Source organism: Copidosoma floridanum, unplaced genomic scaffold (genome assembly GCF_036245765.1).
Source record: "Copidosoma floridanum isolate Cflo_tuat_1 unplaced genomic scaffold, Cflo_Japanese_pri ptg000011l, whole genome shotgun sequence".
NCBI lineage: Eukaryota > Metazoa > Arthropoda > Insecta > Hymenoptera > Encyrtidae > Copidosoma > Copidosoma floridanum.
Genome location: NW_028321888.1, coordinates 7380861 through 7392948, shown reverse-complemented (window position 1 = coordinate 7392948; position 12088 = coordinate 7380861). Strand labels below are relative to the sequence as shown.

General features: G+C 29.6%; 1 protein-coding gene across 1 annotated transcript in view; it reads left to right on the top strand.

The window, feature by feature from the left end:
- Sema1a (semaphorin 1a) overlaps positions 1–12088 on the top strand; it is a 610859-nt gene that overhangs the window by 504201 nt on the left and 94570 nt on the right. The window contains exon 10 of the mRNA XM_089589929.1: positions 9550–9760. Coding sequence (XP_089446055.1) covers positions 9550–9760 — 211 coding nt within the window. The remainder of the gene's footprint in view (positions 1–9549; positions 9761–12088) is intronic.

Genomic DNA, 12088 nt, shown 5'->3' with positions numbered 1-12088 from the left:
TGTTCTTGAAGTGTTCTCTGGAGCAGTGTTTCTAACAACCAAAAGTTCTCGCGCAAGCGCACAACGATTTTTCTCTCTCCACGTCAGGCAGGCACTGCCAGGCAGTGGAGGGAGAGCTCTCCCTACCGTACCTTTAACCTAAGCCCCGCCCACTTTCACAGCTTAAATATCATCTAATGCTACCAGGTTCCGTAGCTGTCGTAGTCGAGTGGGTAAACTCTTTTGCCCGCGCGTTGAATCTGACAAACTCAGGTTCAAGCCACGATTCCGACTTTTTTTTTTCTTGTTACTACTTATACTACAAGTTTTTTATTGTTTTATTTAATTTAAGGCTACTAATAAATATTTAATTTTTAAATTTTTTTTTCAATGCTCATGCATTCAATGAAAATCTGTTGCTCAATTATTTCGAAATTATTTTTATTAGAAATAATGAAATTAATAGTTAGGTTACTTAAAAAATACCCATTTTTTACCACCTCGTGGTACGTTAGTTTTAAAAGAAAAAATTATGATTTTTTTACAAGTTTTCTTTATTTTACAATATTACTATTATACGAATAAGATTTTTCAAAAACCCTACCAAAGAAATAATATGACCAGTCTTTGCTAATCACACAACAAAAAAGATCCAGTCATATGATAATCAATCTGTCACAATAAAATTATTAAAAAAAAGAAAAGAAACGCAAATCAGACTGGTGGAAAAGAAATGTGTTATTTGATTAAAACATAATGCTCTTTTTCTTCTTGAGTTGTTCCCAATATAGGCCATGTCCTTTCGTCGTAACTCTTGGCGAGTTGTTTGTTTTGATTATATACACATATATTTCAAGTCACGCACTTTAGAAAAAGATGCACATTCGCGCGAGCTGCTGTTTTGTTTTGAATTCAGCTCTTGTAGTCATCTATACAGTAAGATGCACATTCGCGCAAACTGCTGTTTTGTTTTTTAGTCAGTTAGCTTTCGAGTAGTCACCAAGATAGCATGCTTGCTGGAGTAGATATTTTTTGAGAAATCGTGCTTGATTATTTTCCGTGTAACGGTGCATCGAGTATTTTCTTTTTGTGCTTTTTAGTTCGTATTGCATGTAATGCTACAAGTGGCGAGTGTTTATGGTTTTTAATGAAAGTGTTTTTTGTGTTGTTTATCTGTAGGGATAAATACTTACTCGCAGCCTTATTTCATGCTTTCCGAGTGTTGTAGGTGCTTGCTTTGGTGGAAGATGTTCGTGTATGAATACAGTGCTTTTTAGTCATTTAATTATAGTATTAAATGCTGTCTCGTATCTTTAATGCATGTTTTCTGCGCATTGTTAATAAGTGTTTTGGTGGTAAATATCTGTGTTAGATCAAGATGCTTTTTAGTGATATTAAAATATAGAGGTGAACACTTACTAGCAGGCTTTCTGCATGTTTTCTGTGCATTGTTAGTAATTGCTTTGGTGGTAGATATTTGTATTTAATGAAAGTGCTTTGTAGTGGTGTTTCTAGTTTTAAATGCTTTCTGGCAGACATCTTTAATGCTTTTTGCGCGTTTTAAACAAGCGCTCTTTAATTATTATAATGTAGTGTACGGACAGTGATTGTTAATTAATAGCTTTTGAATGTAAGCTGCCGTTTGCATGTGTTACGAATTTATAAAATATTTTATAAAAAATCAGATAGTGGTGCGTCAAATATATTTTAAAAAGGCTCTTTATCAAGTCTTTAGGTCAACAGGAGTACTGTATAGGTAATCTATTTTTTTTTCTCCGAATTTTTTAAAAAGTTCCAAGATTTTGTTTAGAAAAAATAATTAAAATGTACTAGTAATAATTTTTATCCACAATTTCATTAATTCTAAAAATTGCGAATACGTTTTGCTCCGATTCCTTTTAAATTGAAAAGTACGTTTGTATATCTTATATCCAAATGTTGACTGAAATTCATTAAATTAAAAAAGTAATATATGTGTAAATTTTCTGAAATTATCTTCAAATTTTTACTGAACTTTTTCATATTTTGTTCATTAATTAAACGTTTTGGTAGTCTAGTTGAAACTTATAAATAAATAAAAAGCCTTCTTAAGTTCACAGTTTATCAAGTGCATGCAATTTTGCGAGTTCTTAATTTTTGAAGAGCTAACTATTGAAAATTTAGTACATTAAATTGATACTTTTTTGTTTTTTGCTTGCTGCATGCAACTTTACAAAATATGAAGTTTTTTTTGCAGTGGTAAGGTTTATCAAAATTTAAAAAAGCAGCATTTTCAGCAGTTTTAAAAGAGTATTTAATTTCCAAAAAGTTTTTTTTTTTTAATTATTTAGTTTTTTTTATAAATTATTAAACTGTAGCTTTTATCATTTACATAAATTGTAAATTTTTTTTCCCTTACTATTGTCTAAATTTCATATTATTTTAATTTATTACTACAATTTTACAATATTTTAATAACAAACTAAATCAACATGTCTTCCAATGCAAAAAATTCGTCAAAGCGGAAACCAAAAAGTGGCACGGATAATTCAAACATTGGCTTTCCAAAGATGAAATGAATCTCGAAAAACCTGCTCACTATTTCCTTTGCGGTGTTAATATCACGTGCTACAATAAACAAGATTTGATCAGGCACGCTGAAACTCAAATACATAAAGATAATGTTAACGTTGCTATAAAACAGAAGAACATTTCTGTTGTAAGTCAAGAAGAAAATGACATTCTAGTTAAAGAGTATGAGTTACAAACCGCTTTATTTTTAGCACAACATAACGTTCCTGTTCAGCTTGTTAACGATCTCATCCCTTTTATGCAGAAGATGTGTAAAAAGCCGGAGATCGTTGCACAAATGGGCATGAAAAAAGACAAATGCGCAAGTTTGATTACTAATGTTTTGAGCGTCTGTGAACGACAAAAAGTATTAAATATTTTAAAAAATCAACGATTTTCCGTTTTGATTGACGAATCAACGGAAATCACTTTGAAAAAAATTTTGTGTGTTGTGGTAAATTATATTGATCCCGAGGATGGTAAATTTGCATCACATCTTTTAACATTGATTGAATTAGACGCAAGACAATGTGGTGCTAAGGAACTTTTCGAATCATTTGAAAGTTTTTTCGTAAAGAATGAAGTGCCTCTTCAAAATATTACAAGTTTAGGCTGTGATAATGCGAGTATTATGACGGGTTCAAAAAATTCTTTTTTTACTTTGTTAAAAAAAAAAGTTCCTAATGTTATTTTACTACCATGTGTATGTCATACATCTGCGTTAGTTGCCAAAAAAAGTTGCGCGAGTATTCCAGTAGACTGCCAGCAGTTGCTTCAAGCCATTTCAAAGTATTTTTCCAACAGCTCGAAAAGAAGCGTTAATTTTAAAGATTTTCAAATTTTTTATCAAATTTCGACTAAAAAAATTTTAAAGCTAGCTAACACCAGATGGCTCGCTCTTCGTAATTGTACTGATCGCGTTCTTGACAATTTGCCAGCTGTAAAGTCTTTTTTCTTTCTCGAATGTCATGAAAGTCCGCCCAACAGTGGTAATGATGAAAAGAAGAGCTCACCACATTTTATAAACAATTTGTTACACGACGATAAAGTAATAGCATATTTGGAATTTTTAAACTACATTTTATTACACTTTAATAAGTTTAATGCAACTTTTCAAACAAAAAACACTATCATTCACAAAGTCAGCAGCTCATGTTCAGAAATGTTAACGTCTATTAGTTCAAATTTTCTTAATGCCACTGCTATAAAAGAAATCGCCAAAGATAGTAATTACAAAGTGAGTAATAAAGATTACAAGCCATTAGAAGATGTAGATGTTGGTGATGCATGTGCTTCGATTTTGCAGAATCTTCCAAAAACAGATGAGTTAGAAATTCGAGAAAATTGTTTAAAATTTTACACAACAGCGGTAACAGAAATTCAGAAATCTTTTTTCAAAAATGATGACATTTCACATTTACTTCATTTTCTACAACCTGCAAATGCTTTGAGCAACGAGTTTTGAAGTAAAAACCCGAACGTAGTAAAAGATCTTGAAAGGTTTTTCCCGTACAGCGATGTCAACTATGAATTATTAAAAAAAGAAATCGCGTTGTTGCCGACGTGTTTTGTTAACGATGAAGCTGAATTGTGTGAATGAGAAGTCAATGTATTTTGGAATAAGATTGTTAATATGCGTTCTGAAAACGGTAATTTATTATTTTCAAATTTAAAAATATTGATTCAAGCTGTTTTAACTTTGCCGCACTCTAATGCTGAGCCAGAAAGAGTTTTTTCGATTGTTACTGATGTCAAGCAAAAAAAAAGGAATAAAATGGAAATTGATTTATTAGATTTAATTTGTTTCATTCGTTCTTATTTTCCCGTCCGCGGTATAACTGCATTAAATTTTGTAGCAACAAAAAATCATCTTGATTTATTCAATTCGACGATGTATAAACATAAAGTTGATATCACTTCAAAACATGAACCTCAAAGTAAATGATTTTGTAAATAGTCTTGTAAATATTTTCATTCACATCTGTTTTTCGTTTTTTTCGTTTGCTTGTTATGCATGAAATAATCAGTATTATGTTCATTGATGCAGTATTACAAACGTGCTTATTAGCTAGTCATGTATAGATGTAATGCTTAAGTTATTTATTTAAAGATTTCAAATGTCTGAATCAATAATGTAAATATTATTTTATTGTACAATCTAACAAAGCTTATTAATACTTATATATTGTAATATACATTATTATTTCATCTGTTGCGTTTAACGTTTTTTTTTTCTATTAACTTGTAACTATTTAAATTGATACAGACATAATAACGAGTGGACTAGGCCTACGTGGGGAAACCACTCGAAGAAAAAATTAAGAGCTATAGTAGTCGTCAAATTATAAACACTTTGATTAAGTATTAATCCAATTACATTTTTTCCTTTTCAACTTTCTAGTCATTATTTAATAATAAAATAATTTTTTCTTAAAAAAAAAACGCGCCAGGGTACTTACCGCAAGGTGGTGTGGAAACAGTATCATTCTTTACTTAATCTTCAATTTTTATTAAAAAAAAAGGATTTTGAAATAATGAAGTAAGTTCTTTTATTTATTATTTAAACAATAATAAAAACTATAAATAGTTATTTTAAATTAATATTAACAAGAAAAAAAAAAAGTCGGAATCGTGGCTTGAACCTGAGTTTGTCAGATTCAACGCGTGGGCAAAAGAGTTTACCCACTCGACTACGACAGCTACGGAACCTGGTAGCATTAGATTATATTTAAGCTGTGAAAGTGGGCGGGGCTTAGGTTAAAGGTACGGTAGGGAGAGCTCTCCCTCCACTGCCTGGCAGTGCCTGCCTGACGTGGAGAGAGAAAAATCGTTGTGCGTTTGCGCGAGAACTCTTGGTTGTTAGAATCACTGCTCTGGAGTCGCTTGCTTTCTTTTATGTTCTCTCTTGCACGAATCCCCGATACAAATGTAAGTCCCGCGTTTCGGCACCAAAATGTAGCTGACAAAATCAGCTTCGCGCAAAGAAAAAAAAGTTTTCGGGAAATTATCGAATTTTAAGAATATTTATTGCTGCTAAACAAAAATGTGACTCATAGTCATTGAAGTTAGTGACAAAACTAAAAGTTTTTTAACAAAAATCAACAACATCTTTTTTTAAGTTACAACGCTCTTCATTTTTGTTTGAGCACATTTTTCTTACTTCACTACACATACATAACAGACAAACATTCACATACTTCACTTTAAAAGTACAAGTTTGATCTATCCGGAACATCAACATTTATTTTTGAAAATATACTTTTTATTATAATTTTTTTTTAAGTATTTTAAATCAAATAACAAATTATACAAGAAGTTTACGTGAATAAGTAAATAATGCAGTATTGATAAAATAAGAAAATGTTATTATAAATTCATAAAAAGAACAGTCATGCAGTAAAAGTGCACTACATGTTTTTTAATGAATTCCTTTTCGTCGTATTTCAATGATGTTGTATTTATGACATTATATTTATGTATTCTGCATCAAATTTCAACATTTTACATACAATGTTACTTTTTATGATAGTTGGGACTTTATTCTGCACCCATAAATCTTTAATTTCAATCGCTATTAAATTTGAGGCAATTTCAGTATACTTATTTTCTGTTAAATGCAGGTGTAAAAATCTCTGCAAGACTTTTTAAGCAGAGGAAAGAGAAGTACTATTGAATTTGTTGATTGTCTTTTTTTAAAAGCCACACATCTTTACCGACACTACTACTAACTGTTGTGTTCGACAACAGTATTGAAACAGAAATTAATCAAAAATTAGAGTAGTTAAAGGTTCTTTTGGTTTTTTGAGAAGGTTCCAACATGACTAATGAAAGAAACCAACTGCAACAGGTGAAATATTAAGTTTTGCCTTTATTGCGTAGTGAATTTTTTGTAATATAATATATTATTCTTATAGAATATAATATAGTGAGTTCAATATATTTGTCTGTTACATAGTTTTTGACCAATAGTGTCGTTCTTGATTCAAACATTCTTGTGTCTACTTTGTATCAAATTTAATGCATTGTATTTTTGATCATTATCTGATATTTATCGCATTTAAAATATTTATTAAGATAAATTTTACTGCAAGCATTTAATAAATCTCAATGTTAATAAGTCAGAAAACAGCAATCATATTTTAAGAGTAAACAATAGATAAGAAAAATGTTCAGTCAGTTATTAACTTTTCTTTTTAAATAAACAATTTGTTAAAATGTAGCGATCGTTGTCTTAAGGAGGTTTGGGAGAAAAGTTAAAAATGGAGAAACGTGAAAAAAAAAAAAATGTGTGTTATATTTAAACATTTTAGGAGTGCGCATGAATTTTTCCAGATTTTTTACCACGGGAAATTTTCGAGAAAAAAATTATGAAATATTGGCAGTTTAACACGGTTTCTTATGAGAGAGCAAGGTTAGGTTCGCCTTTTAATTGAAATTAAGGTATATAATAAATGTGTTAAAATAAAAAAAAAAACGTTTCCATAGATAACTGAGTATAAAAGGAAGATGCTTGACAAAAAAAATAAAGCCTTGCCAGGCATTTTTCAAAAACATAAGCAGTTATAGTCGTACAGTTTCAAGTTTGTAGAGTGCAAAAGGAGGTGCGCGGTAAAGGCGGCCCAGGTGCGTGGGCAGGAGGATTCCCCGTTCCTTGCCTCTCTGAATGATACTCCCAAACCTCCTTAAATAATAGACTATAACTTCATGTTGGTATGTATTAAGTATATAGTTATTTAACTATATATTTTCTAGCTCCTTTTCATTACAAATACGTTCAAACATTTGTTATTTCATTGCACTTGATTGGTCGGTAAACGAATATAGGTGTGGTAAACTATTTAATCACCATAAACATTTTTTGATGATGGCAGTATTATCGTAAGTCATGTTTAACAGATAAGAATTTTTAGTATTAAACACCAAAGTATTGAGACTTTTAATAGTGTACTTCATTACTCAAACAATTTATAAGCACAATTTTTGAAATAAGCCATGAAACTAGTTCTATGAAAGTTAAAATAACCAATTTCTTTTGCAAAAAAACAATATTATTACGTTTATTCTACCTAAAATTTTTACTTACTACAAATCTTATTAAAAAATTCAAATTACTCTTAACATTTAGATAATAAATGTTTTTTTTTTTTTTTTGAGTATCAAAAAAATTACTACGAACGTTCTTATAACATACATAATGTTAAATACGAAAAGTGTTTTTTTCATTAAATTTTATTATACATACAAAACAATTTCCTTTATGATTAGCTTTTTCATAACAAATAACGGATCTCAAGGTCAAAGTTAAGATAAGAAAGCCACTTTTTTCTCAGGGTTAATTATACTTCGCTTTAAGATGCAAAAGTGAAAATGGAATCAATATTTGAATGTAACGTGACAATAGTTACGAAATTAACAATATTGTTGAAAAAGCGATTGTTAATTTTAACAAACTTTAACTAAATAAGCTATTTAATCTGTATATTTTTATTCATGTAAAATTTTTAGCTGATGGGATATATTATTACATACTGCATTTAAATTGAAAATCAATGTATGAATACAAAAAAAAACTATTGAAATAATCTTGTGACAAGATAGGATAAAGAATTATAATCATGCGAATGTAAAAATAACTTTTAACGTGCATTAAACAAAGTGCATTAAAGAAAAAAATAGTTATGGTGTTTAATACGTAAAAATTAATTAAACGTCAATTTTTTTTAGATTTTATTAAATAATTTGAGTATTTTCTTTTCTGAATTTTCTCGATTCTTATTAATTTATTTTTAAAAACTGTTTAATAATAAGATATCTATGCAACAATTTAAAAACAAATGTATTAAAAAAATAAAACCTAAATAGAAGTTGTTTAATGATGGAAAGTTTAATTTACATCTAATTCTTTTTAGTGTACATGGGGTATGGACTAGATTTAAAATGCATGAGTTAATTTTATCGAAACAACGTGTTTATTTCAATGAAAAGAAAAGGGGGTACTGTGCTTGTCTATAGTAAAAAGGATACATTCGTTGTTCTTTGACTGAGCATAATATAATCATGTCATATTTTTATACATAACTGCATAACTGATTATTGCTTCCTTCATTTTACATAATTGATTTTAATTAATTTTTCCATGCTCATTCAATTAGGAGTATACAATGTTGATATTCAGTTAGTATTATTTAAATACCTCTATTTTTATAACATGCTAAGAAAAACAATAATTGTGTACACGTGTACGTATCGATATACATCATAGTGAAAAATCCACATTCACATGCATTTTGCCCAATAATGAGAAGTATTTGTCAAATGTAAATAGACCTTATAATATTGTTATTATACAACGTATGTGATATAACATTTTAGTTCTAAAAAAAGTAGAACAAATTGACAATTTGTTATTTGGCAAAGTATAGCTCTTGTTGCATTAAGTTTGAGTTTATTTGACGTTGCTTACTTGTGAGCTTTTGGAGTATGGTCATCGTTTTCGCTTTCTTCATTCGTGCAAGAGTATCGTTACAATTTATTTGATAAGTGTAGTTAATGTACAACTAAAATGAAATGAAAAAAATTTTTTTTAGATAACATGCCGTCTAATTTGCAGATTTTATTAATTAAATTCTAACTCTCCGTAGCATCAAAGTTAAAAAACATAATGTATTAGTTTTTTTTTTTAAAATGTATGCTTTTACATTTCCTATAATAATAAAAAAAAGGAAAAAAATTTTTTCACGACACTTTTATAAGGGACATGTATTAGCTTTGACTTAATCAATTTATTTAGTTGAAAACTATACTACTGATTTCCTTGAAATTGAAATGTTAACTACACATTAAAAATCAAACTTACGTAGACTTTGAACAAACTCATTAGCTAAAAACTATTTGATGAGAGTTCTGCTCAATAAAAATATGTATAAAATTCCCCTTAATTTACAAAAATTATGCATCGAAGTTCTTAGTATAAAAATAAAGTTTGAACTATCTAATTCAATAAATTTATTTATGCCTTAGGACCAGAAGTTTCAGCAGCAGACTCTCCACTTCCACAATATTCTGTAGAAACCTTAGTAATAGCAGTAGTTGCTGGAGCTTTGGCAGCTCTTTTTGTTGGCTTTATGGCTGGTTACCTTTGTGGAAGGAAGTGCAAAAAAGATGAAGATGAAAATTTGCCTTATCCTGATACAGAGTATGAGTATTTTGAACAACGGCAAAACGTCAATAGGTTAGTATTAATTGTTATTTGTTGTCTTGTCCGTATATAGTTTAATATTGGTGTGAAGAAAAAATAACTTACTACATCCTTAGTACAGAGAACTATCAACAAATATGTATTACTCAAGTGTCAAAAAAGTATAAAAATGGTGGAAAAAAAGTCTCAAACTTATTCCACAATGTCGTAGTCACACAAATTTTTGTAATAAGTTATTAGTTCCTTTATTATAAAGTGCACTTTAATCGTCTGTTAAGAAAAATTTTACTTTATTATGATTTAATTCCTGATAAAAAAAGTTTTTTAGTTCTATTCACAAGCCTCTTAACAACTTATTGATTTATATTATCAAATCAACATGAACAAGGCCTATCAATACTATAACACCTCGAATAAGGTGCAGAAAGCTGTTTTGTCAGACTAGTGAGTTTTGTATAGTATGTTTTTTATAAGATTAAAAAACAAAAATTAAAATATTTTGTATATTTCTGTAATACTTGTATGATTATTCTCGTTTGCCATATAAACCACTATCTGACAGCCTTATCCATCAGTCATTGAAACGCTTAGTTGATTAGAAAAGAAAGTTATGTGCAAAATAGCTGTTATCATACTATGACTAGCAAACAGAACATCATTTTAACTTAAGAATACATATTCGTTAGTAAAATGTATCCAAAATAATAATGAATGCACATAAATTATAAAGTAATTATTTTATTTAGAAAACAGTAACAACAAGCATTGATTTTAACTCCATAAAATCATGAGGCAAGTACATGTTTTTGTAATTAACACAATAACCAGTCAACTAATGATTCTAGGGTTAATATAATATACAAATATAATATACAAATACCACATTAGGTGAAAGTACCAATGACGGAACACACTTTTTAGTTTTGTCCTAATGGTGAAATAGTCAATAACTAAAGAGCTTTAAAGAATTTTGTCATACAAAAATGAATTTCTGATGTTAAAAGTGGTGCTTTATTATGTTAACAAAACTTATCATCTATTTTCAATTGCATTACAATGAAAAAAGAATTTGTTCAAATGACTGTTTCATTATACGTAAAATTAAAAATATAACCTCAAACTTCAGATGTCCATTTGGTGAAATAGATAGATTTTATTCGAATAACATGTACGTTTCACTATTGGTACACAACGTACCACTATCGGGGCATGCATTCCCAAAGGTGTATCGACATTATGTAATAACTTTTTATTAATTTAAAATTATTTGTTATCAAGATAAAATCAAACAAAAAATGTATGCTAAGTTGGAAACAAAATATATAAATAAAAATTTTAATGTTTATGTTATCTTCTAAATGTGATTTTAAATAAATTTTTAAACGAAATTTTAACAAAAATCATTCCAGCATCCGTGCCTTTTCCCTACGAGGTCTCCCCCAAAAGTATCCAGAATGCCATTGAATCTTTGAACCATGTAGGGTTGCATATCAAGTTTCTAGCTCTAGCTGGCAGAGGTCCCCTAATGAAAACATAAAGATACTGTAATTAGTGTCAATAATATTATAAGCTGTTAGTCTGCACCGGTTTGGTGCCAAAGCACGTGCTGTTCTCTTTTACAGTAATAAACTAACGTAACTAAAAGTTATTCTTGCAACCAAGTCAATTACTTGGACATTCCTGGAAAAGAAGAGTTACTAATTAAGTGTTACACTACAACTAAGCTTCATGCTCTACGTTGATGACCTATCCTTCTACGAGAACGGGGCACCCGAAGAGGAAGATTTTTAGAACGAAGTTCTTTGTGTCGCGTACTCGGGGGGCTGGAATTTTAAAACCGACAGATTTTATGAAACGGAAGTGGCCCACCGGAAGTCACTTCCTCTCAAGTTTCCCCCCTTACCTCGTCCCCCTCACCAACAGTTTACTATACACTTCCCCTCAGCCGCAATTCATATTTAAACAAATTTTAATCTTATTTTCCTACAATAATTTTGATTTGACTTTGAATTGTTTTCTTTTACAATTCTAAAAAAAAAAAAAAAAAACCCTTTTCAACAAAGAGATTTGAACCAGATTTAAACTAGATTTGAACCCTCGACCTCATGCATATGAGTCGAGTACCTTACCCACTCTGCTACGAGCGCTGCTGACTGTAGGAACTCAGTTTCTTGTACTTACCGTGTGGTTCGTAACTATAATATTTCATTTTCATATGCATTCACTGATAATACATTCAACTAATGATCAATTGTTTATTTAACTATTTCTTATGTAGCGTGCTTGGGGTCTTATTTTAAAAACGACAGATTTCCATAAAACGGAAGTCGCTTACAAGAAGTCTCTCGATTCTGAAAAAAA